General features: G+C 39.6%; 1 protein-coding gene across 4 annotated transcripts in view; it reads right to left on the minus strand.

Annotated features, from left to right (window-relative positions):
• The window catches only part of LOC116463326 (chromodomain-helicase-DNA-binding protein 2), a 146,675-nt gene that overhangs the window by 83,804 nt on the left and 35,935 nt on the right, over positions 1-26,936 (minus strand). Inside the window, exons 6-14 of one of the 4 annotated variants that reach the window (XM_058434586.1) lie at positions 24,679-24,745; positions 21,570-21,801; positions 18,823-18,909; positions 17,060-17,121; positions 8,471-8,578; positions 5,773-5,913; positions 3,770-3,903; positions 2,658-2,883; positions 1,199-1,299 (exon numbers count right to left, since the gene is read on the minus strand). In XM_058434586.1, coding sequence (XP_058290569.1) covers positions 1,199-1,299; positions 2,658-2,883; positions 3,770-3,903; positions 5,773-5,913; positions 8,471-8,578; positions 17,060-17,121; positions 18,823-18,909; positions 21,570-21,801; positions 24,679-24,745 — 1,158 coding nt within the window. Of the gene's footprint in view, positions 1-1,198; positions 1,300-2,657; positions 2,884-3,769; positions 3,904-5,772; positions 5,914-8,470; positions 8,579-17,059; positions 17,122-18,822; positions 18,910-21,569; positions 21,802-23,111; positions 23,571-24,678; positions 24,746-26,936 lie in introns of those variants that run through there. The other 3 variants (XM_058434585.1, XM_058434587.1, XM_058434588.1) reach the window with 3 other exon arrangements.

Genomic DNA, 26,936 nt, shown 5'->3' on the forward strand with positions numbered 1-26,936 from the left:
AAAAAAAAAAAAAAGATCGGGTACAGTGGCTCACGCCTGTAATCCCAACACTTTGGGAGGCCGAGGCAGGCAGATTACTTGAGGCCAGGAGTTCAAGACCAGCCTGGCCAACATGGTGAAACTCTGTCTCTACTAAAAATATAGAAATTAGCCGGGCATGATGGGGGTTGGGGGTGCCTGTAATCCCAGCTACTGGGGAGGCCGAGGCAGGAGAATCACTTGAACCCGGGAGGCAGAAGTTGCAGTGAGCCGAGATCACGCCACTGCACCCCAGCCTGGGCAACAGAGCAAGACTCCATCTCAAAAAAAAAAAAAAAAAAAAAGAAGAAGAAAAAAATTCTTTTTCTCATCTCTCTCTCAGGCTGACACTCCACTTCTCTGTTCCCCTTTGTAAGAAAACTCCCCCAACGAGTTGTTTATACTTGCTATCCCCTCTCATTTTTTCTTGAACCTACCCTAATCAGGCCGCACCCCCACCACTCCATGGATGCGTTTCACCAGTGCCAAATTCACAGATCAAGTTTCAGTCCTAATCGTCCTTGACTGACAGCATTTCCTCTCTCCTGACTATGTGAATTCACTTCGCTTCCAGTGCACCACTCTCTCTCAGCTCTCCTCCTGTCTCACTGACTGTTCTTTCTCAGTCTCCTTTGCTAGCTTCTTTCTGACTTCCAAAAGCTGCAATGCTCTCGGACTACTTCTTCTTACCATGTGATACTCTATTTCTGATGATCCTGTTCAATCTTAGCCTTTAAATACTATCTAAATACTGATAAATTTCCAAATTTAAATCTCCAGCTCAGACTAAGGGTTCTAAGCTCCAGGTTCACACATGCTCCAGCCTTCACTATATTCTCCACTTATATGACTAAGAAGTAAATCAAACTTACAAATATCAAACTAAGCTCTTGGTTTCCACTCCAACGATCAGCTCTTCCCTTCATCTTTCCACTTCAGTAAATGGTACCTCTATACTTGTATATGTTTAGGCCAAAAATCTTGACGTCATACTTAACACCTCTTTCTTTCATTCCCCACATCCAAATTTACCAGCAAATCTTCTTAGCTTTTCCTTTAAAATAAATCTAGGACCTGTCTAGTCTCCGAAGTGCATTTTTAAAATTTACATCACTTCCAAAAGCAAAAGCCACTATTCCTCGAGTTCAAATATGGCTGAAGTGAGTTACCATGTACTTACCTATTACTCTTTCTACTATCTGATACTGTTTATTCAACTCTGAAGCCAGCTCCTGTTGGCAATTGAAATATTCTACATCTTCGGGAGAAACTTTCCCTAACCTGAATGGCAGACAGACAGAAAAAGCACACATAAACTAAAGTTTGGGGATCCACATACATCAAAGCAAAAGTCAAAAGTGGAAAAGAAAAACTATTTTTTATTCCCATCTGCCCCTTGAGTAATCTTTACTAGTAATTAGGCCAGAGATTTTACAAAACAAAACAAAACAAAAACAAACAAACAAAAAAACACTTTTAGAGAACACTGAAAACCTTACACTCATAGAAGGATATACCAGTTACCTGCCTCTGATGTGTCCTGTCTAAAAAGAGATCCAAAAATAACTATTTTATGTGATAGATTCATGTGACAAATTCATAAATCTAAACAGATCAGGATAATAAAACTGTATGCTTTTTCTCATATATGTATGGGTTTTAGGATTGATTAAACATGACTTTTGGAAAACTAGTTATTCTTATTACCAAAACCCTTCAGATGACAACAGCAGCAACTTAATATTAGAATTACTATATTTCAGAGGATTTCAAATTTCTAACTGCTTTACAAGCCTACCTCACCATCTAAGGGGTACATATTTTCAGTTTTGAGTCAAAGAAAAAACATGTAATTTCCTAAAGTAGCACATTCTGCACAGTAGTAAAACCAGAATTACTGTCCACATTCCAGACACAAAAATCTGTGCACATTCCAGACACAAAAATAGGCTGATCACACCACACAGACAGGTATGTCTTCAGGTTGAACTTGATACCATTATTACCCAGTTTAGGTTTTTGTGTGCTATAGCTCCACATATTTCCCATATGCAACACCCAGATATTCAAGGCTGTAAGTAAACTAAACACATGAGGACTATCACAGTTTCAGTAGTTACCTAATCATTTCCTTCACATCATTTCTGCAAATTGTATAAAACCAGAATTAGTTTTAAGTATATCATAACCCAGAGAGTTCCAGAATATTAACTCTTCACATCTAAGCCAGCCCAGCCTAACTACAGGAAAATAACAACGTGCTTAAGAGAATGAGCTCTGGATTCAGGGCAACAGAATTCAAATCCTGAGTCCACCTGCAGAATTGCTGTGTGCCGTATTCTCCCCATCTATAAAACGGGTAGTAAAAGTACAAATCTCATGCATTTATTGTGAAAACTAAAGAATGTGTGAATAATGCTCCATAAGCTAGTTAACTCCAAAAAACTTGGTAGCCATATATAAAAATATAGTATCTTATGGTCACAATCTTATAAAATAGAATTGTAAATGGCTCCATGTTTAGATGATCAAAGCAAAATCTGAGATTCTAGACAGCTGTGATCTCCATGCATTATTTTAAAACTTTCCCTTCCCTCAGGCTGCAAATATATTTCTTTAATTCATGATGGAAAATATACCATTGTTTGATTTCATCCTCTTTTTTCTTGAAGTTCTCTAGTTTTTTTAGGCCCTTCACTTTCTGTTGCTGTAAGGATTCTTCACTCTCCCATGTGCTGTGGATGTAAGACCAACCCTTCCACTTGATGAGGTACTGGATTTCACCTTCATCCTTCTCAGTGTCAAAGTCACCACTAGGGTCCCCATTAGCTTCAATCGCATATACAGTAGTAGAAGCTCCAGTGGCTGCAAAAGGATTAAGTACACTTGAAAGAGAGTATATTACACCAGATATTTAAAAAGCTTCCCAAGAAAGCAATTCTCTGAAGACTCCCTTTGTGGATGAAGCATCAAAATACTCCAACTTGAAATAAGTACAAACTCACAACACACGATGGACTCAATCAAAAATTTCGAATATTTTAAAAATGTAAACCCAATTTTTACATATTCCTAAATTTGCAGGTGAAACCAAAGAAATCCCTCATTCAAAAACAATAAAAACAGAGCAGCAACATCCTTTTGTTTTGGTCCCTTACTAACTCGGAAAACAAATCCCTCTCTCCAAGACTAAGGATAGAACACCAAAATATCCTCCTCCAACCTCCCCTACTCAAAGTCCCCTGTTAACTTCCTTAACCTCAATAGAAGCCAGAATGAAAAAAAAAAAAAAAAAAAAAGCCAAAAGAAAAAGCATTAAGTATTATTTTGGTATTTCCTTTACGGAAAGTTTACTTTAATGCAACTTAGTTATGAGACATCTAAATTAGATATTTAAAAATCTTCACTATTACCAAAATATTTATTTAACCAGTTTGATATTTTCACAAGGAGATTAAGAAACAAATAACCAAAGGTGGATTTGCTTGATGTTAATTAGCAGGTATCTCTGCTATATCACTGCTTTATAAAACACTGACACTCATCTATACTAGCTTAATTTAAAATCTTAAAGAAAGACATAGTGGACACATTCCTTTGTCAGCTCTGAAACACTGGGTCAGAAAGACTTCTACATATCACAACAAATAACAGCAGTAGACTAAAATTCATCATATCAGAGTTAAAATACCTAAAATCTAAGCCTTACTGAGCATATATAAAATGTAATTTGCTCCCCAAATACACATACCTCCTTTCTTTCCCAGTCTTGAATCTAAGACCTTTTCAATAGTTTCACTATTATCCTGCTGTTCATCAACTCCTTCTCCAGTCATTTCAATGAGATCATCTGAGTCAGTCTCAAAGTCATCATCTTCTTTGTAACTGCAAGAGGAATAATGCTGAATAAATGAGAAATGATCTCTTCAGAATCAAACTGCCACACATAACCGTCACTAGAATAAGAAAGCATACCCTTTTGCTTCCAAAAACATGTTGTTTTACAGATCTGCCAAGCAGTAGGCTCAAAGCTTGCCTTTTTTTCCTAAAGTGCTGATGCATGCTCCTAAACAACTGTAGGGAGTCTAACTCAATTTGAAAATAAAAATGCTATATTTATACTAATTTGTATAAGCAAGATATAGAAAACTATAAGGACACTTCTATTTTTTCATTTTTTAGTATTAGATTATTATGTAAACAGACTACCACAAAAAAAGAAAAAGCATAATGGAAGAAAAAATTTGCTACTATTTCATCAGGCAAAAAGAGAAGCAATATTTCTAAAATTAAAAATGTCAACCCTGTATGTTGTCTCCCAGTAACAAGAATATGAAATTTAAGTATTCCCAAACCGCTGGAAGCTTCAACACAAGTACTTCCTGGTTTAAAAAAAGAAAAATACTGGCTAGGCGCGGAGGCTCACACCTGTAATCCCAGCACTTTGGGAGGCTGAGGCAGGTGAATCACGAGGTCAGGAGTTAGAAACCAGCCTGGCCAACATGGTGAACCCCATATCTACTAAAAATACAAAAATTAGCCGGCACGGCGGGCGCCTGTAATCCCAGCTACTCTGGAGGCTGAGGCAGGAGAATCACTTGAATCCAGGAGGCAGAGGTTGCAGTGATCCGAGATCGTACCACTGCACTCTAGCCTGGGCAACAGAGCAAGACTCTGTCTCAAACAAAAAAAAAAAATATATATATATATATATATGTAACTTCCTATCACATATTAACAACAAATGATTGAGTCACAAAAAGAAAAACAATCTTGGATGTAGTACAGTTACAGTAAGAAAAAGTGCTAGGCTATATACTAGCATACTCAAAGCCTAGTGCTAGCTTTTGAATTATTAACTGGATACATTGAATAAATTATGAATGTCTCTATGATTCATTTTCACCATCTCTAAGAAGAACAAAAGAAATCTGTAAAATCTAAAAAAAATAAAAACTTGATTTCTATAAACTACTAGTGTTTGCATGTATCTGTTCCTTTATTTCATTTTATTTTTTTTTTCTTTTTCTTTTTGAGACAGGATCTAGCTTTTTTGCCTAGGGTGGAGTGCAGTGGCACGATCTCAACTCACTGCAAACTCCATCTCCCAGGATTCTCCCACCTCAGCCTCCCAAGTAGCTGGGACTGCAGGTCCATGCCACCACCACACTCGGCTAACTTTTTCTTATTTTTTGTAGAGACAGGGTCTCACCCTGTTGTCCAGGCTGGTCTCAAACTCCTGGGCTCAAGCAATCTGCCTGCCTCGGCCTCCCAAAGTGTTGGAATTAGAGGCATGAGCCACTGCGCCTGGCCTATTTCACTAATAATTATTCCTATTAATGCTTCATATCCTATTAGTACTTGATAAAATCAGATTCCAGCAGCAATACATTAAGCTGAACCTCAGAAAAATGTCTGTGATTCAAAGAGCAATTCAGAAGTAGGAATATAATCCAAATATCTTTAATGAAAAAAAATGTTATGAAATGAAGATAATGCCACTAAGTCACCATTGGACAGGACATGAACTTGTGGTGTTTTTTAGGAATGAAGGCTTCAAATGAGCTATTGCTACTCTTTTCATATTCCTCTTGGCTCAATACCATTCTTTTTGCAAGAAAGCTAACCAGATTTCTGAAAACAACTTCACGACATAGGTTGTTATTTTTATCTATTAAGTGCACAACCCCAGACTTAAGAGAACCAAACTCTAACCAACTACTTTATCACAAATACTTCTGGGGTACAACTTACCTAACATTTTTAGCCGCTCTTCGACGAGTCTGCCTTTTGGGAGCTTCATCATCATCATCATCCTCATCAGAAGAATCCTGCTTTTTTCTCTTTCCACGCTGAGTCTTCGGCTGCTTTTTAACACGAGGTTTGGGCACTGTTCTAAAATGAGAAGAGAAACAAACGGCTAAGTCTTCACTCTATCATTTGGTGTCTACTTTATATAACAGTATTTCCCAGAGCAGTGGTTCATACATCAGAATGTAACATTTCACTTGGGGAATGCTAAACATGCATATTCTTGGGCCCTACTCCCTGAAATTCTAATTCACTAGAAATTTGGATTTTCAACAGGAAGGTCATTCTAATGCTGATAATCCTCAATCATTTATGGGAAAGAATGTGAATGTTTCACAAATGTTCATCAGGATTACCTGATGTAAAAACACATACACAGCATGCTGTTCATGGTAGTATCTCTTTGGCGGGCAAATTGGAAATAGCTATCAAACTATTTTACTTGTAGGAATTAACAGTTTTACTTGTAGGAATTAATCCTACTGATATACACCTAAACAGGCATAATAAAATATTCACTATAGCATTATCTGCAATAACAAAACATTAAGAAAACTCTAAATATTCTTCAACTGGAAACTAAACAGTACCGTGTACTCATAAAAAAAGAAAAAGAGAGGCCGGGCGCGGTGGGTCACACTTGTAATCCCAGCACTTTGGGAGGCCGAGGCGGGCAGATCACGAGGTCAGGAGATCGAGACCACGGTGAAACCCCATCTCTATTAAAAATACAAAAAATTAGCCGGGCGTGGTGGCGGGCGCCTGTAGTCCCAGCTACTCGGAGAGGCTGAGGCAGGAGAATGGCATGAACCCGGGAGGCGGAGCTTGCAGTGAGCCGAGATTGCGCCACTGCACTCCAGCCTGGGCGACAGAGCGAGACTCCGTCTCAAAAAAAAAGAAAAAAAAAAAAAAGAAAAAGAGTTTTTTGTATACTAATATGAAAGGATTTCCAGGATAAAGAAATCTACAGAACAAGAAGCAGAGGATGCTATTATCTGTGTGAAGAAAGTAAAGTACAAGAAGTAACTATACATAAGTTTTTATTGTATGTGTATAAAATATACATGGAAGACTACCTAAGAGACTGTGTGCCCTACCACAGAATTAACTTGGACAGACCAGGGAGTTGGCCAGGACTGAAAGCCACAGTCTAGAAGCTCACATAAGGAAATCCCCAAATATTCCATCAGTGATAAAAAGATGAAAGAAGTTAAGAGAGGGAGAGAAATGGAAACTCATGATCACATTTATTTTCTCTTTCTCTCATACCTCCCATACCTTTCTCATAACCAAACCTCAACAGATGATCAACGATGTAATAAATAATGAGTAAAATTCTAAAAGACAGAACTGGCCTGCCAGTTCAGTCTTGGAGCTTAAACTGAGATAAAACAAGATAAAATTCAGTTGAGAAATTCCCCTGCTGGGGTTGGGGGGTAAGTACAATGTCCTAGGCCAGAGGTTGGCAAACTTTTTCTGTAAATGGCCAGAGAGTAAATATTTTAGGCTCTGCCAGCCAAGAAGCAAAATGGGGACCAATATATAGGTCCTTACATAATGAAAGAAAATAAATTTTCACAAATTTTTTTATAAAATTCAAAATGAAATAATCGAGTACATTTACTGCAATATATATCTACTAATGAGAACAGAATTGTTTTTGAGGGGATAACATTTCACTTAATTGGAGTTCAATTTTAGTGCTTTCTATCCTTAAACTGTAAATCAGAAATGTTCATCTAGAAAAACTATTCTTAGCTCACAGGCCATATAAAAATAGGTGGTGGATGAAAATTGGCCCAAAGGGCATAGTTTGCTGAGTCCATTCTAAGCAATACTACAAGGAGGTAATTTTCCCTGGGGCCTGCCTATCGTCTGACTCCCTTTTCCTGTCATCACTATCTTAGGCTGCCATCTGTCTTATCAAAACTTAGCATAATTTGCTATTTCAGCCTACCTCCTTCTCTACACAGATTACTTGTTTAACGTTATACACATTTTATGAACAAGGTAATAAACCACTCAAGTATGCTTTAAGCCAGGCAAACAGTGTTTTAAACAATTTGTTCTCCCTGGCCGGGCGCGGTGGCTCACGCTTGTAATCCCAGCACTTTGGGAGGCCGAGGCGGGTGAATCACGAGGTCAGGAGATCGAGACCAAGGTGAAACCCCGTCTCTACTAAAAATACAAAAAATTAGCCGGGGGTGGTGGTGGGCGCCTGTAGTCCCAGCTACTCGGAGAGGCTGAGGCAGGAGAATGGCGTGAACCCGGGAGGCGGAGCTTGCAGTGAGCCGAGATTGTGCCACTGCACTCCAGCCTGGGCGACAGAGCGAGACTCCGTCTAAAAAAAAAAAAAAAAAAAAAACAATTTGTTCTCCCAAAAAGAGACTACACCCTGGCCAAACATATAAGGAGTTTTACTAAAAGCGGAAGACATGTTTGCCCCATGATAGCTAGTCTGTGAAGAAAGAAGCAGTAAGACCTGCAATTTAGGCTGGCTGAAAGTGAACCACAGACATCTAAAACCCAGAATCAAAACACAATACATCTCATTAAAGCTCTCATTTCAGCACGACATTATCCTTCCCAATCTATGGCAGATTAAGCTCATCCAGAAGTAGATCTTAAGCAAACAGTGCACCTTCTGGGGACAGGTCTTCTGGCTTTTACTTTTTTTTGTTCTGGCTCACTCTCTGCACTGGTGCCTTGTTCCTGTTCATCTTCTGAGGGTTCTTGTTTCCACTTTTCTCTGCGATCAAAAGCAAAACAAAGTAATTTTTTTCTAAAAGAATCCTTCAAGATAAATAATTCGACAAAACCAATTTCAATTTTACTATCCAAAGGGCAGAACATGCATATTTTAGACATGCTAAAAGAGATTCTAGCTCTGTTTAAACTTGAATTGTGATCCTTCCTGGACTACATAATGTCTGTTCCTATTTTATCTCCAGTAACAAAAATAAATAAAAATGGATATATATATTTTTTAATTTACTACTATTATTGACAAGATTGAAACCATAACACGCACAAGGATCAGTGCTTCCAAAATTTTACAATGTATCAGAACCACTTAAAGGGCTTGTTAAAAAAGATTTCTGGGCCAAGTGAGATGGTACATGCCTGTAATCTCAGCACTTTGTGAGGCCAAGGCAGGAGTTTCACTTGAGTCCAGGAGTTCAAGACCAATCTGAGCAATACAAGACACCTTTCTACAAAAATTAAAGTTAAAATTTTAAAATTGAGCCAGGCCTGGTAGAGCATGCCTACAGTCCTAGTTACTAAGGAGGCTGACGAGGCGGAAGGATCACTTGAACCCAGGAGTTTGAGGTTGCAGTGAGCTGTGATTTTGCCACTGTACTCCAGCCTAGGTGATAAGAGTGAAACCCTGCCCCTATCTGCCCCTCCCCCACACACACAAAAAAAAGATTTCTGGGCCCTAGTCAGAGTTCCTGATGCAGTACGTCTCAGGTGAGGCCTAAAAAATATGAATTTCAACAAATTCAAGTAATGCTGATACTGGGTAGAAACTCTGAGAACCACTATACTAGATATTTTAAGTCTTTAGAATACATTTAAGGAAACAGTCCCTGAAATTATTTTTCAACAATAAATCTATCATATAACTAAATAATCTGTTCAGCTAAAGATGTAGTTTTTAATAATTATTAGATACAGTAGATGTTCCTTTGCTCCTTGAGTTCTCAGAAGGCTTGAAAGAGCCATAACCTACAGGTGTCCTACTATCCCAAACAGTTTTAGTTTACTTGAAAATCAAACAAGATATTGCAGGGACCTCACTCATTTCTTACCTACAGAGAAGAGGGAAGAAACATGTAATAGCTGCTGGGCAGGAAATACCTAGAAAAAAACTGACAGGCAAGTGCCTGGGGCTTCTCTGTAAATAAAACAATTACCAATTTGCCTATGTGTCACTTAATAGGGAATGAGGTCATACTAAAGACAACAGCTACAACAAGACAAATGTCAAATCACTATTCTTCATGGGAGAACAGGTCAAGTAATGGTGAAAGCTTACTGAAAGGAGGTGGCTGATCTGCAGATTGAGAACCTTCCTAAAAGCTACAACAGTCACCCTATACCTGAATTGGTAGAGACCTTAGGGGGAAAAAAACAACAATTCAGGCCTTCCATGGACGGTCAGTGGAGCACTTTTATGAATATTACTCAACTTCTACTAGCACTGCATGTTTTCATATGCATTTCCCCAGTAGATGGCTCCTTGTACACCAAGACTTTTTGTTCGTCTTTGTACCAGAGTTTAGCCAAAGTCAGGCAAATGGAGACGTTTCTTTGTTAGGTTAAAAAAAAAAAATCAATTAAAGAATGCACAATTAGTCTATCAGTCAGACGGGTAGGGGTGCTTCTGGTAAGACAGAAAGGCCCGTTAGTATTGCCTAATATCCTTCAGGCTCTTTAAAACAAAGACCTTCGTATATATACTCTGGACACTGGTCTAATTCTGCTTCCCCGGAGCATAGTACAATAAACGTTTGCTAAGAATCCAAGGAATATAAGGTGATCACCAGGAAGGAAGAAAGGAAGATGTTTACAGTAAGTGGGAGACCAGCACATGAGTATGCAGTCTCCCTTAGACCAAGTCCACAACAGTTTACCCCTCAGAGGGGACTTACACAGTCAAACTGGAGAGAAGTAGAAGCATGCTTGAAGGATTATGAACAGCTAGTCCTTCAGGTAAGAAAGATCCACAGTCACCAATAAATTCTAATTACCATATCTCCCCCAGGAATTGAGAACCTAAACCAGGGCCACCAATGAGGTCCACTTCTACAAGTATAGGAGACAGCAAACCCAGAGAATGGATGTGTTGAGCCTAGAGTTTTCCAGTTAGATTACAGATTTACAGACTTATGAACAACCAGGAGGACTGAGAATCTCCCAATATAAGAATGCAAAAAAGGCCGGGCGCGGTGGCTCACGCCTGTAATCCCAGCACTTTGGGATGCCGAGGCAGGCGGGTCACGAAGTCAGTAGATTGAGACCATCCTGGCTAACTCGGTGAAACCCCATCTCTACTAAAAATACAAAAAAATTAGCCAGGCGTGGTGGCAGGTGCCTGTAGTCCCAGCTACTCAGGAGGCTGAGGCAGGAGAATAGCATGAACCCGGGAGGTGGAGCTTACAGTGAGCCGAGATTGGGCCACTGCACTCCAGCCTGGGTGACAAAGTGAGACTCCGTCTCAAAAAAAAAAAAAAAAAAAGAACGCAAAAAAAAAAAAAAAAAACACTTAGCAAATCAACTAGTCCAAAGCTCTCCTCCCAGAGAAGGAAACTGAAGTGCAGTGAGGAAATGAGTTGCTTGGCCATATCACCAACCCTCAGCCCTGCTACTCTCAATCATAACCCACTGAGGACCAAAGAATCAGGAAACATTAAAGCCAGGCTTACACATCCTGGGAGTATTTGAAAAACTCAAGGTTTAAAAGGCCTAAGCGTGTGTGTATGTATATTTGAAATTGGTTGGATTCTTTCAAGTTTTCTTTTAATTTTCAAGAACAAGAAAAAAGATAGTAAGGACCAGCAATACTAAGTCACTGTGAAGAATGGGTGAAGTGAAAAAAGTGACTGAGCCGTTACAAAGAAATTACTTCCCAACCCTACAGATGTATAAGGCTCTCCGACATGTGAAACTGCTGTCCTCTCCTACATCACTGGCCTCTTATAAAATGCAAATTTTATTAAGACTCCACCACTAAGCCATACATTGTAAGTCAGGCTACAATAAAAGATAGTTTAAGATATGAGACCGTGAGCAAAAAATCTGTATCAAAGGAAACTTATAATATCCAGCTTAAGAGGCCATTAACAGAATCCCCTAGATACCGTAAAAACACAAAATTTAACTCAATTTTTCCCAAAATTTTGAGAACTAGGGAGAAAAATACCAAGATTTAGGCAAGAGGCCCCAAGGCAATGTAAATAGACATGGAAAAAGTCAAAATGCAACTTAAATGTGTATAGTTTTCTTCCTTTATTGGGAAAAGGTGGTTGGCTACACACAAATCCTAAGACAGACAAATCAAATCTAATCAACTGTAAAGTAGGAAATGAACAAAAGCTACTTTTAAATATAATGAGCCAGAACTTTGACCAAGAGTTGGTAAGGCTTGCTATTAACTGTCTGTAAAAAAGAAAACTCCTTTTTCCTCCACTTAGAAGACATCTGGAAGAGGGAAGTAGCTACTTTTGTTTCTTCAATCTTCAGTAGATTTCCCCAAGAAAGGATGCCTTTGATAAAAAATTCCAATCATCGAGGGAAATCTGAGGCTAACAGGGATTCCCTTCCACTGTGTTACAGGTATGTGACCATCTCCAGTTCAAAACACTGGAAAAGGGCTGGGCACAGTGGCTCCTGCCTGTAATCCCAACACTTTGGGAGGCCATGGTGGGAGGATGGCTTGAACCAAGGAGTTCAAGACCAGCCTGGGCATCAGAGTGAGACCCAGTCTTTACAAAAAATTAAGAAATTAGCCTGGTGTGGTGGTGTGCACCTGCAGTCCCAACTACTCAGGAGGCTAAAGTGGGAGAATCACTTGATCCCAGGAGGTCAAAGCTGCTGTGAGCTGTGAATGTGCTACTGCACTGCACTCCCACCTGGGAAGAATAAAACACTGTCTCAAAAACAAAAACAAAACAAAACCACCAGGACCAGAAGTCAACAAAAATCTTATACAACATTGCACAATTTGGATAACATTAAGAGGTAATGCATGAAAAAAAGAGTTTAATCAAAACAGCATGAGTTTGTTAAATAAAATTCAATGTTTTGTTTGTTTGTATGACTCTAAGTCAGAGATTACAATCTCAAATACTCACAGGGGCCAGATGAGAACTGCAAACAGGGCAAAATGGAGAACTCCTGATCTGTCACTGTTACATGAGCCAGCATTACCCAATTTTCTCAAAAGAAGCCAAAACCACAGATTGTTATGCACTGTCTCTCAATTAAATGATGCTAACTAATTAAAAAAATACTTTAAATATTGTGCAGGTCCATCGTGCTAACTTCTTCCAAGCTTTAAAAATATGAATACAGCTGGATGTGGTGGTACATGCCTATAGTCCCAGCTACTGGGCAGACTGAAGCAAGAGGATCACTTGAGCCCAGGAGTTCGAGGTTGCAGTGAGCTATGGCCACACATCTGCACCAATCGAATAAAACCCTGTCTCTTTAATTAAAAAAAAAAAAAAAAAAAAAAAAAGGCCAGGCGCCGTGGCTCATCTTGTAAGCCCAGCACTTAGGGAGGCTGAGGTGGGTGGATCACCTGAGGTCAGGAGTTCAAGACCAGCCTGGACAACATGGTGAAATGAAACCCCATCTCTACTAAAAATACAAAAATCAGCTGGGTACAGTGGCGCATGCCTGTAATCGCAGCTACTCAGGAGGCTGAGGCAGGAGAATCACTTGAGTCCAGGAGGCGGAGGTTGCAGTGAGCTGAGATTGCGCCATTGCACTCCAGCCTGGGCGACAGAGTTAGAGTCGTCCCAAAAAATAAAAACCTAATACAAATCATGACGGGGTAATTGGTCTTTTTACAATTCTCCAAAGAACACAGTCCCTTGCAAGACTGCATTCTTCAAAAACATCAATGTCCTAAAAGCAAAAGAAGGTTGTGAAAGTGCTCCCAATTAAAGAAATCAGACATGTCCTTTGTAGGGACATGGATGAAGCTAGAAACCATCATTCTGAGCAAACTATCGCAAGGACAGAAAACCAAACACTACATGTTCTCTCTCACTCATAGGTGGGAAACGAACAATGAGAACACTTGGACACAGGGTGGGGAACATCACATACCGGGGCCTGTCGTGGGGTGGGGGGAGGGGGAAGGGTCAGCATTAGGAGATATACCTAATGTAAATAATGAGTTAATGGGTGCAGCGCATCAACATGGCACATGTACACATATGTAACAAACCTGCATGTTGTGCATATGTACCCTAGAACTTAAATTTAAAAAAAATAAAATTAGTTACATGCAACTAATTGCATATAACTGACCCTAAACTAGATCCTATAGTAGAGATGGAAAAATATTATGAAAGACTTTATTGGGTTAACTGACAAAACTGAAATATGAATTAGACAAAAGTACATCAGCAGCCAGGTGCGGTGGCTCAAGCCTGCAATCCCAGCACTTTGGGAGGCCAAGACAGGCTGATCACGAGTTCAAGAGACTGAGACCATCCTGGCCAACATGGTGAAACCCCGTCTGTATTAAAAATAGAAAAAATTAGCTGGACATGGTGATACATGCCTGTAGTCCCAGCTACTCAGGAGGCTAAGGCAGGAGAATTGCTTGAACCCTGGAGGCGGAGGTTGCAGTGAGCTGAGATCGCGTCACTGTACTCCAGCCTGGCGACAGAGCCAGACTCCGTCTCAAAAAAAAAAAAAAAAAGTACATCAGCAACGTTTTAAATCTAAGTTGAAACTGTACTGTACTGTGCTTATAAAAGAAAATATCCTTATTTTTAAGAAATATACCTTACATATTTAAAGTAAAGGGGTAAAAGGTAAAATTTTATTAATTTTAGTCTCAAATAGTTCATTAAAAAACATTATGTTTGTATATATATAAATATACACAGGCTGGATGCAGTGGCTCACGTCTGCTAACCCCAACACTTTGGGAGAGCAAGGTGAGAGGATAACTTGAGGCCAGGAGTTTGAGAACAGCCAGGGCAACATAGTGAGACCTCTATGTCTACAAAAATACAAAATCAGGCAAGGTGGTGCACGCCTGTCATCCCAGCTACTTGGGAGGCTGAGGTACGAGGATCACTTGAGCTTAGGAGATTGAGGCTGCAGAAAGCCAAGGTTGCACCACTGCACTCTAGCCTAGGCGACAGAGCAAGACCCTCTCTCTTAAATAGCACCCACAATAATAAAGCAAATGGAGCAAAAATGGTAATCTGGGTAAAATATATAAGGTGTCCTTTGTACTGCACTTTTATTCTTGCAACTTTCCCAAAGTTTGGAACTAATTTTTTAAGCCAATTTTACAAAATGGTCCCTTTTTAAAAACTCTCAAATGTTTGAATAAAATCTGCAGGGTTTCAGAAAAGCATTTCTTTGTGCCAATATTTCAAACCTTTCGCTCTCTGAGTGAGTGTCTCTCAATTCTGAAATGCATGTGTGCCCACACATTAGGTTATGTTACACTTGCTCAGCTTGGATCACAGAAGGCTCCTAAAGTGCCTTGCAACTTGAGTGTCAGGAGCTACAAGACCTCCTCTAATTAATCTTTCAGGAATCTCAACTGGTGACTCAGGAGAAAAGCTCTCTGTAAATCCACAATACTCACCAGCTGGCCAGAGAATAGCAGAAAGGAAGGCTAGCCCAGTGCCCAAACACACAAACATGAGGGGAACTATCTCAGCCCAAGGCAGTTCCTATGAACAGCCCTAGGGTAGGGAAGCAATATGAAAAAGAAGACAGATCCCACTCTGCAAGGAACTAAGAGGTTCTACTCAGGAAAAGAAAGGTCCATATATGCTACTGAAGGTTGCCAACTTTGGGGAATTCTTAAGACTGATAAGTGGCGGGGCACAGTGGCTCACACCTATAATCCTAGGAGACCGAGGCTGGAGGACTGCTTGAGCTCAGGAGTTTGAAACTAGCCTGAGAAACATAGTGAGACCCCATCTCTACAATAAATTTTTAAAAACTCAGCTGGGCATGATAGCACATGCCTGTAGTCCCAGCTACTTGAGTGGCTTAGGTGGGTCAATTAAGTCCAGCGGGCCAAGGCTGCAGTGAGCTGAGATCAAGCCACTGCACTCCAGCCTGAGCAACACAGTGAGACCCTGTCTCAAAAAAAAAAAAAAAAAAAAAAAAAAGGCTGACAAAAATATGAGCCAGTAACCAGAGTAAGTGCAATGTATTATACAGTGACTGAGAAAAATGCTGGCTTCTGCACACACAAATAAGGCTATTAAAATAGGAAGTCAAGAATTCAAGCATAGCACCATTTAACTTGCAATCAAGAGACCAAAGAAATGTAGCCAGATGGTGAGGTAATGATTACATGCATGGATTTCCCAGGGTGTAATCAAGGTGGACATTTCAGGAAAGATACTCAAAAGGCCATTAGACCAGTAAGCAGATAATAGTCTCCCAAGCAGACCACGAGACTGGGGCAGAACAAAAGCCTTCTAAGATGCCAAGTGCAGGTTTGCTTACAGTTACTATTTCTCCAAAACACAAATGAAAACTGAATGCACTCTAGCAGGGCAAAATTAAGTACTTGACTTTTCTGTAAGGCTCTGTGTAATACCCTACATTTACTTAATGTCACAAAATCTTAGCATAGTTTCTAATAATCCTGTTGGGTAGATGGTATTACTTTTTTTTGGAGATGAGGAAATGGGTTTTAAAATCTCAAATGACTTGCCTTAGGCCACTTACTAAAGATTAATAATATTTTACAACAGAGCATATGCACCTAGAGCTCTTAATAGAAGCCATGGACAACTGTTTAACATGAGAACCCCTGAACTGGTATACAAAGTTTTGAATATCTACATTTTTGAGAGAAGCTATAGAATTCAGATTGTCAACGGGATCTACACCCTCTCCAAAAAATGACTTTAAAAATTATTTCTCAAGAAAAAAATCAAATAATTTCATTATATCATATAAATAGAACTTTTTAAATTAAAAAATGAACATATAAATCTATGTTATAAAGAAACTTCGCATTAAGTCCACAAATTAAATTTCCCTGGCTTATGAACCGTAATATTAAAATTATACAGAAACAACAATATGTAATTTCTTACCAAAATGGATGTTCAGCCAATATAATTTTGCCATAAAAATAGCAAATCTACATTTGTTCCTTGCTTACTACAATACCAAATACCTGTGTACTTGTTATTTATACATATTTTTCTGAAAAAAAGCAATGGGCTAATTGGGTTAACCCGATGGAAGAAGCTGAGATTTATCCCAAGCAAAAGCCAGAGTATATGTGGACCCCTTCCATGTGTCAAACTGAGAATCTTGGGTTTCCAACGCTGCTGCTGCTATTGCAAGAGGTCAAGGTAGACAGTCACCCGAGCTAGTAAGAGAGACAGAAGCAGACTAAGGGACCTGGAGTAGACTAAAGACACAACGAAGGCAGTCCTAGAAATGCTGACAAGTTTGAAACTACTAGATTGAATAATTTCCCCCATGAAAGACTTACTGTTTTTTCAGCTGCCTCTGGCCTCTTCTTTTTGGGCTCCCACTCTCAGACCCGCTACTTGCCTTCAGTGTGTGAGGGGGGAAAAATGATTACAGACTTTAATTCACAGTTCTTTGGGACAACACTATCTCCTGGATCAACAATCTACTCAATACACCATTATTCAATATGAGCTTTTAGACACAAAGAAACCTAAGCACTTGCTTGGTGGAACTCCCTCTTCTTTTGATTTGAAAATTAATATCTCTCTGCTATCACTGAGTTATCTCCAAAGCCAGGAAATTTTTCTCAGCTTGACTTCCGGAACAGCAATATCCAGTAACTTTCTGCAACGATGTAAATGTCCTGTATCTACAATGTCCAATACAGCACCCATCAGCCACATGTGACTACCGAGCACTTAAAATGTGACTGGTGTGACTGAGAAATGGAATTTTTAATTTTAACTAATGTGAAGTTTAAAAGCCACATGTGAGTAGTGGGGACCATACTGGATACTGCAGATTTAGAATATCAAATAAAAATGCCACAACATTTAGTCAGTGTGCCTTAAAGGCATAAACTACTGATGTATTCATTTTAGACTCATTTAAGAGTATGTTCACTCATGAGCCAACAGTGCTCTGCTAACAGCACTAGGCCAAGGAAAGTTTACAGTCACAGACATTTCAATCTCTCTGTCTCTCCAAAATTAAAGAAAATGGGAAACTATTCCTATTGCTGTTAATCTTGTACCCTACAGAGAATGTGTTAATTAATATATAAAAGAGGGAAAGATTTCTGCAACTATGTGATTGGTTTTAACAAACATGGCTCAGTAACATAGTGCAAGACACTATGGAAAACAAAAGCGAAGGCAAAACAGCTCAGAGGTCACTCAAAATAAAACATCACAAATGTAATGCAGATGTTAGGGTGAATTAGATTTTTAAGGTACATTTATTTAAAAACCCACACCCAACTCACTGACCTGTGGCTATCAATATTTAACTTTCATCAGAAGTACATTATATAGCTAAGACTAGCAAAGTCCTCCTAAGAAAGCAGAAAGTGGACATTTCATTGAGACAAAAGAATCTTTCTTCAGGCTCTAGTCTATAAACCTAATTCAGAATAAGAATCCACAAAAATATCACACAAAATGAGAAAGGTGAACGAAGTCCGATTCTATAGACAACCAAGCCTGGTATAGAATACCAATTTAAAAAAATCACCAATCTATTCAATCTCTCACAATTAGAGTAAATATGTTTGAAACTCATTTTATTATATCTCACACTAAAAATGAGCAAGGAAACCAAATTTAAGAAGTTAAATAAAAGTAGATACATTAATTAAGCACTCCCTCCTCTTTCAGGAATAAATCCAAAACTATTTCTATTGCTCTGTTTGTTTACCAAACAAGTTACCCATTTAATAGAAATCTAGGAGATTTAGAAGTTAGGGGCTTAAAAAAGTAAACTTCTTGCTATATATAATCAATTTTCACTATGAGAAACAACTTAAAAAATAAACAATTTTGAGGTCAATTCTGTATAATACTCTACTAAAAAATTCACTATTATATGATCTTTCTGGTTAGGTTATTTTACTTGATTATTAACTTCTTGCCTTACTGTATCTGTTCATAGATAGCTCATATTAGCGTCACTTAACTCCATGCCTGAAGTTCAGTCTTTTTAATGGTAATACATACCAGAGTCAGAAAGAATGAAGTAAGATAGGGAGTTTAAATGCATGCCCTTAAAACATTTTTTCCTTACCTCTTCCTTAATATTAAATCGCGAAGGTTCTTGTCTGCTTCGGTTTGACCGCCTGACCCCATAAACATCAGGATATTCTTCCCACATCTGTAAAATTAAGAGACACACATTAATCTTTTTTCTTGACCCCCATTATTATTATCAAACATTTATTGCAATTGAAGAGAATTCAAGTAACCAGGTATCAAAAGGGTTGTTTTGCTAGTTTTATTTATGAGACAATAAAGCACCATTTTTTTGAAAATAGGCATATTATCCTAGGAAATACTAGTTTAACAATGTCTTCATTACTTAACAGCTATAAATCTATATGGTATACCGCTTACCCATCATTAAAATATAAACATACAGCTGAATAATACAGAAAGGTAAGACAGCGGCTGCTTCCACTGAAGACAAAGTATTTACTGATAAATTTTAAATTCCCTACTGCTTTGAGTTTCAGTCTTGACTGCACCAACCCACCTGTGAAACTGAAAATACAAGAGGCAAAGCCCCCATTAAGTCTAATTAAATAAGAATCAGGAATTTGTATTTTTCTTTAAGTTCCTCAGGTCATGTAACATCCCAGATAAATGCAGATGAGGCATTGCTAACACTTAGCTAGAAGTTCTCAGAATGAGAACCACTGCCATCCTTTCTCTAACACATCTATTTTTATTCTGTAGCAGTAATTAGCCCTTTGCCTTTAAGACCTGATTTTTGTAGACCTGTAACAACCTTTAAGACCTGTAACAATCCTCACCAGTGATTTAAAAAGAAAAATCATTTTCACTTTCTTCCCCAGAGATAACTACTACTAAGTATATTCTGTATTCTTTTAACAGAATCACACATAAGCAAAAGGAATTTGAATGGATTGTGGAACACTGACATGAAAAGGTGTAACAGAAATTAAGCAAGTAGTAAAAGCTGAGATGAGAAATATGGGTTATCAAATTACAGATGACAGCTAACCTCATGAGAGTATTTGGAAAAGTGAAGCTCAGAACTTGCACAAAAGAAGCCACTAGCTGAGACTTGTGAAATGTTTGCATTTAAAAGTGTAGGGCCAGGCATGTAATCCCAGCACCCTGGGAGGTCTAGGCAGAAGGATGGCTTGAGTTCAGGAGCTCAAGATTAGCCTGGGCTACGTAGGGAGATCCTGTCTCTACAAAAAATTTTAAAAATTAGCCAGGTGTGTCAACACGTGCCTGTAGTCCCAGCTACTTGGGAGGCTGAGGTGGGAGGATCACTTGAACCCAGGAGATCGAGGCTGCAGTGAGCTGTGATTGCACCACTGCACTGCAGCCTGGGTGACAGAGCAAGACCCTGTCTCATCTTTGTGAAAAATGATCCAAAAATGTCACTAAAAAAGGACATTATCAACAATGACTTTAACAACAACAACAACATAAAAATGATGAAGTAAGCTGAAGAAAATCAAGGCTTCAAAAGAAAAGATGGCCCAGAACAGGCATTTTACAACTAGAATCCAATGTAACCATGTAATCCAAAGTACACGGACTATGTAACGGCCTTAGCATCACCTTGGAGTTAAAGGACAAAAGGTCCAACCAGAAGGAGTTAGGAATAACCAAGTGGTGGGAAATACAGGAAGAGGCAGTAAACATAAAACACTCTGAAAAAACCTGGCAGAGAAAGGATGGAGGGAAAGTGCGCTTTACTCTAGCCTGTCTACCCATGCCCACCCCGGACCTCTGCTGGAGCTATGAAAGTTTTTACTCAACACAGGTTTTTATGGAGCCCTTATTAACTGGGAGGGCTAAATCATTTCAGTGTTACTACATCAACTAGTTTTATCACTTCGAGATATCAGCCAGGCATTCTAGCTCAACTATTGTGACTTTATTACAGCATATATTATAATGTTTACATCCTAAAATTATCTTGTGTTCTTATTTGTCCTTTTGAGAGCTGATATCTAAGTCAACTCTTCCATGAAAAATCTACCACGTGGAGTTACTCACAACTGAGGACTCTTACATGAGTAATAAGCTTTTGGAGCGGGGCAGGGAGCTAGCACGTGAAAAGGATGTGTACACAGAACACCAAGAGCCTTCCTTAGAACTTCTCATTTTAGGATCATGATTATCAAAGGCACAGTCCAATCATTCTGACTGGCTTGTAGGTCCATCCAACCTATAACTACACATTATTAACTTTCCAGAACTGCTCACTTTAACCTTAAAAGTCTATTTTAGGCTAGGCATGATGGCTCAGGTCTATAATCCCAGCACTTTGGGAAGCCAAGGCAGGTGGATCACCTGAGGTCAGAAGTTCAAGACCAGACTGGCCAACATGGTGAAACCCAGTCTGCCAAAAATACAAAAATTAGCTGGGCGTGGTGGCAGATGCCTGTCATCTCAACTACTTGGGTGGCTGAGGCAGGAGAATCACTTGAACCTGGGAGGTGGAGGTTGCAGCAAGCCAAGATCACGCCACTGCACTCCAGGCTGGGCAATAGAGCAAGACTCTGTCTCAAAAATAAATAAACAAAGTTAAAAACCAAGCATATAAAAATTTGTCTTTCTTCCCTATAATCGGATGGTTCAGGTAATTTATTTTCCTTAACAGAGCAGAAAGAAGTCTTCATTTGTATCCTCAGATACACTACTATATATTACTAGAAAAAATGGCTGTAGGTTTCATTATCAAGATATACTAATGAGTTTTCATAAGCAACAAACGTCTGCTAGCTTGTCCTAAGCTAGCAGCACATTTGTACTGTAGGGCAAAGTAGATACCTTCTTCACATCAGCTATCCGTTCCTTCTTAGAGGCTGGCTTCTCTTTGGCTTCTGGGAGGACTGGCTGGGATTTGGAACCTGCTGATTCACTCTCAGATTCCGACTGACTCTCAGAAGATTCAGAACTGCTATTCGACTCGCTGCCATGTCCACTTCCTGGATCACTTCCCTGCTCACTTTCCGACTGACTGCCTGAGTCTGAACCCGAAGCTTCTTCAGAGGCTGAGTGACTTATTTTGAGAGAGAGAGAGAGATTTAAAAATATTTAAGAACTGACAAACGAATCTGCTTTAAAAAAAAAATTCCCATGGTAAAACATTTGCAGATAGTAATTTTGGTAATATAAGACCAAAATCTTCAAATGCACATTTATACTTTTACATTCCAAATAATGTTATTGCTACCATTCTCAAAATCCCCAATAGCTACCATTTCCTGAATGTTTACATGATGCTACAGAGCAGGTTATTTCTATGGGCAGGCTCTTGACAGAAACTCTGAACATGGATATTACTGTCCCCTTCATTCAAATCAGGCTGAACTGAGGCTCATAAGTATTTAACTCTCACACCTAGTTAACACAGTATGATTTGAAACCCGATATATATGAATCCACGAAGTCTTATCTGTTAAGTATCATTCCCCTCTCAACAAGAAAAAAACAAAACACAGAACAAAACCAAACCAAGCAGGCCAGGCGTGGTGGCTCATGCCTGTAATCCCAGCACTTTGGGAGGCCGAGGCAGGCGGATCACGAGGTCAGGAGATCGAGAGTATCCTGGACCAAATGGTGAAACCCCGTCTCTATTAAAAATACAAAAATTAGCTGGCTGTGGTGGCACACACCTGCAGTCTCAGCTACTCGGGAGACTGAGGCAGGAGGATCGCTTGAACCTGGGAGACAAAGGATGCAGTGAGCCAAGATCACGCCACTGCACTCCAGCCTAGAGACAGAGCAAGACTCGGTCTCCAAAAAAAAAAAAACAACAACCAAGCTTGACACAGTGGCTCAAGCCTATAATCCCAACACTTTGGGAAGCCTAGGCAGGAAGATTGCTTGAGGCCAGGAGTTCAAGACCAGCCTGCCTGGACAATATGCAAAACCCACCTCTTCAAGAAAATGTTTAAATTAGCTGGGTATGATGGTGCATGCCTGCAGTCCCAGCTACTCAGGAGACTCAGGTGGGAGGATCATTTGAGCCTAGGAAGTCGAGGCTGCAGTGAGCCATGAGTTGCTACTGTACTCCAGCTTGGGTGTCACAGTAAGACCCTGTCTCCAAAAAACAAAAAAACAAAACAAAACAAAAAAAAACAAAGTATCTTACCCAAAGAGGAAGAATGCAAACTGGCTGCAATTATCCAATCAGTGGTTCTCACTAATAGGAGCAAATTAGGCTCATCTGAGGAGCTTTATAAAAATTTATAAACATTAACTTCAATCCAGAGGCCCTGCCTTATAATCTGCAGTGAGATCCAGAAGTGGTAGACTTAACAGAAACAAGTAAACAAAAAGGGCACTCTGATGCTAATGAGAACATACAATTCAATAAAGACTGCTATTGGCCTCCACACATCTCCCTTCCCTTCTTCATTCCAGACATCCCCTAGGGAACAGCAATCTAAGTAGGTAGATGACATCTAAAGGAACAAAACAGAAACCACAGAGACTGAGGGGTGATAGAGTATCAACTTCAAGCACAGAGAAAGCAATATCCTCATCTTCCTCTAATGGTGCTGAGGGGCATGCTGGTAGAGGGGAAGATACTTTGAAGCAAAAAGACCTCAAATGGATGGACTCTATAGCAAGAAGTGGACTGTTCACTCTACTTTTTGCTGGAAAACTACCCATCTTTGCTCTGAGGGGGGCAAGGAAAAACCCAGAACCTACAGTAACATTAACAGAAAAGTCCCTGAGTTCAGAAGCCAGGAGATAAGACACGTGGCACAAAACCTGAAAGGGTAAAGGGAAGCTCTATATTTACCATCACTGCATCTTCTAGAGGTGCACAGGGGAGTACACTGCAAACTGGGACTGACGCAAATAACACCATGTGATCCACAGAACATTACAATACGGAGGCCTTTCAGTTACCATGAGGAAGCAATGAGAAAAAAATGGGAGAGCAGGGGTCAGGGGGAGGTTCCCAACACTGAGAAGGGGGGAAGATGAGAAAAACCATATAACTTCCTGATCACCTAATAGGTATCAGACACTAGGCTAAGTACTTTATATGTATTATTTTGCTTATTCCCAAGAACAATACTATTAGGCATTATTATCACCATATGAAGGACGAAAAGAACTGACCTCTTTTATGTAACTTGGCCAATGGACAAAACTAGAAATTGAGGAAGAGGGTGAGGGGGCCAGGATTCCAATCCAAGTGTGGATCTAAAGCTCATTTCTTTCTATTTTACCATATGGGGCCAAATGATTAGAGACTCAGAAAACATTATTAACTATTATCCCTGTTACACAAGGTCCCAAAACAGGCTTCCTTGTAACAAGTGACTCAACAGTTTCAAGACCTCATTATAATTACTGACTCCTTAACCCTTTGCACAGTCCAAGCTGACTAGTCCAGGTGACTAAAGCATCTGAGTCACTTATTTTATACCTGTGACCAGGCAGGTTGTCATCAGGAAAGAAAAAAGAAAGAGGAGAACTGGATAGTGATAGGAACACTTAAAAGGTGTGGGCTCTGGCATCGCAGCTTCCATTTTAGTCCTAGCTCACCTCAGGCCTGTGTCATCTTTTAACCTGTGTCAACCTATGTGACATCTACCAGTAGTGTCATGAAAGCATCTAATGCCAGCTATGAAAGCAGTGCCCTATAAATGCCAAAGCCCTACCCAAATAGGAAATCTGAGCATATCACATCCAAGCTGAGATTCCTCTTCTAACACAAAATTATCCCCAGCTAACACCCACTAGCGAGTCGTTACCCCACAATCCATGACACTAGCTGGAATTTATTAGTTTTGCCTCCACTATTTGTTCATGGACAGACAGGTACAGAGACAGCTCCAGAATTTCCTAAGTAAGGAAGGGATTTATGTAATAGAAAGGGCAGTCTACTTGAAAGGGATGTTAGGCAAGGCAGTACCTGGAAAACTGTATTCCCATAGCAAAGGCAGCTGAAGGCTTGTTCACCTCCCAGGCAGCCGGGTCTTCTGGTCACGGATAACATCCAATTTCAGCATGCCCTATAAAACCTGGCCTCTGACAACTTCTCAAGGCACATTACTTAATCATTTCTTCCCTTACCCCCACTGCTCCAGACTCCAGACCTAGCATTGCTCCCCTCTAGCTCCTGCACCCACTGCGGACACAGCAAATTAAATACCCCTCTAATTTTGTGGCCTTAGGTATCACCTTCTCCCAGAAAACATCCTTCGGTCTCCTATCCTAAGCTCAATACCTATCAGATACTTCCACAATACAGACATATGTCATAGCAGTTACCACCACCGAGATGGAAAACAGGCAGCCACATCTCAAGTCTGAGCGTCAATTACCATGCCCTGCTGGCTCTCCATACTTTTAGCCATGACACACAGGCTGACCTAGAAAGCCTCACGCCAAAGCTCCGGCAGCTGTTAACATCTACACTACCTTGCCTCCACTTGTCCCATACTATAAAGAAATCTGGCCGCTACTTAGCACATCTCCTTCGATGTTCTTTGTGCCTGGTTTATTAGAGAAGGATACAATTGCACATTCATTTGCTAGAATGTGCAATTTGCCTCCCCTTTGAAATAACGTATTTAGTTTTTCAACTACTATAATGTTTAACTCCAGACTAAAGTTTAAGAATAGAATCATGTTTTGGCAATCACTACCAATAAAACTGTCACAGACAACAGGTCTATACACTACTAGGAAACAAAAAACTCCAACAGCAACAAAAAGACTGAAAATCTTTACCAACTAAAGACCCACAAAAGGCAGCATTAGTTTACTGAAGATAACTAGAACAGCCCAACTAGAAATGTTTATAGTGTTCTGTGCTGAAAAGCGGGAAGCACTGCAGATAGGATGTAATGGAATGCCAATGCCCGCATCAGGATATGTCTATATGGATGCCCATCTCATTCCCTTTGAACTGGTTTATACTATAAATTCACTACATTTTATATAACATTCCCCTATTAATGGTACATTTAGGTTGTTTTCAGATTTTTCACTTAATAAGTTGCAAATATCTTTGATACACTTTTCATATTTCTGAGTATTTGTATTTCAAAACTGTTGACTATAAACATAAATATCTTTCTACATATCTTCTTGTGCAGCTATGTGTTTTTGAGTTTGTGTAGGTGATTCCTAGAAATGTAACAATGCATACAACAATACCTTCTGGGGAAAAAAAAAAGCCGTATTTCTGTTAGCATATATCTATGTGTATAAATGCATTTTAATCACCACATTGCTAACATTGGTTTACTCTGTTAGGGATGGGTTATCTGAAGTATACTTGTGAGTTCCATGGATTACTTGTGTAATTTCAAAAATAACAACAACGAAAATCAAACCCAAGAAAAGATTAACACCAAGTTCACAACTATATTTACCTTTAAGGGGTGAGGGAGGCAGATGCTCTCAGGGAATGATACTAGTGACATTTTATGACTGAAACTTAGTACTGAAGCTTAATAGCGAATTCACAGCACTTCATTATATACCTTAAGTATTTTTAATGTCTAAAGTAGTTAATTGTCTAAAATAAGTCTAACCATAAGAGTCAAATCCAAACCAAGGGCTGCAAGTACACCCCACCCTACACAAAACAAGCAAAGATTTGAATGAGTGTTTTAAAAAAGTGTTTTTAGGCCAGGCGCGGTGGCTCACGCCTGTAATCCCAGCACTCTGGGAGGCTGAGATGGGAAGATCATGAGGTCAGGAGATGGGAGACCATCCTGGCTAACACGGTGAAACCCCATCTCTACTACAAATACAAAAAATTAGCTGGGCATGGTAGTGTGCCTGTAGTCCCAGCTACTCGGGAGGCTGAGGCAGGAGAATCACTTGAACCCAGGAGGCAGAGGTTGCAGTGAGCCTCAATCGTGCCATTCCACTCCAGCCTGGGCAACAAAGCAAGACTCTGTCTCCAAAAAAAAAAAAAAAGTGTTTCTAAATTGTTTTTGGAACCAGAATCAGATGTAAGACTGAATACAAATACTAATGAGGGGAACTGCTTAAAGAAGAAGAAAAAAGCCTTAACAAAGTCATTACTTAATTTTCGTACTTCTCATAAGAGGAATAATCACTAAATAAACTGGAAATGGAAAATGAGATCGCACCACTGCACTCCAGCCTGGGCAAGACAGCCACACTCCGTCTCAAAAAAAAAAAAAAAAGTGT

Source organism: Hylobates moloch, unplaced genomic scaffold (genome assembly GCF_009828535.3).
Source record: "Hylobates moloch isolate HMO894 unplaced genomic scaffold, HMol_V3 SCAFFOLD_33, whole genome shotgun sequence".
NCBI lineage: Eukaryota > Metazoa > Chordata > Mammalia > Primates > Hylobatidae > Hylobates > Hylobates moloch.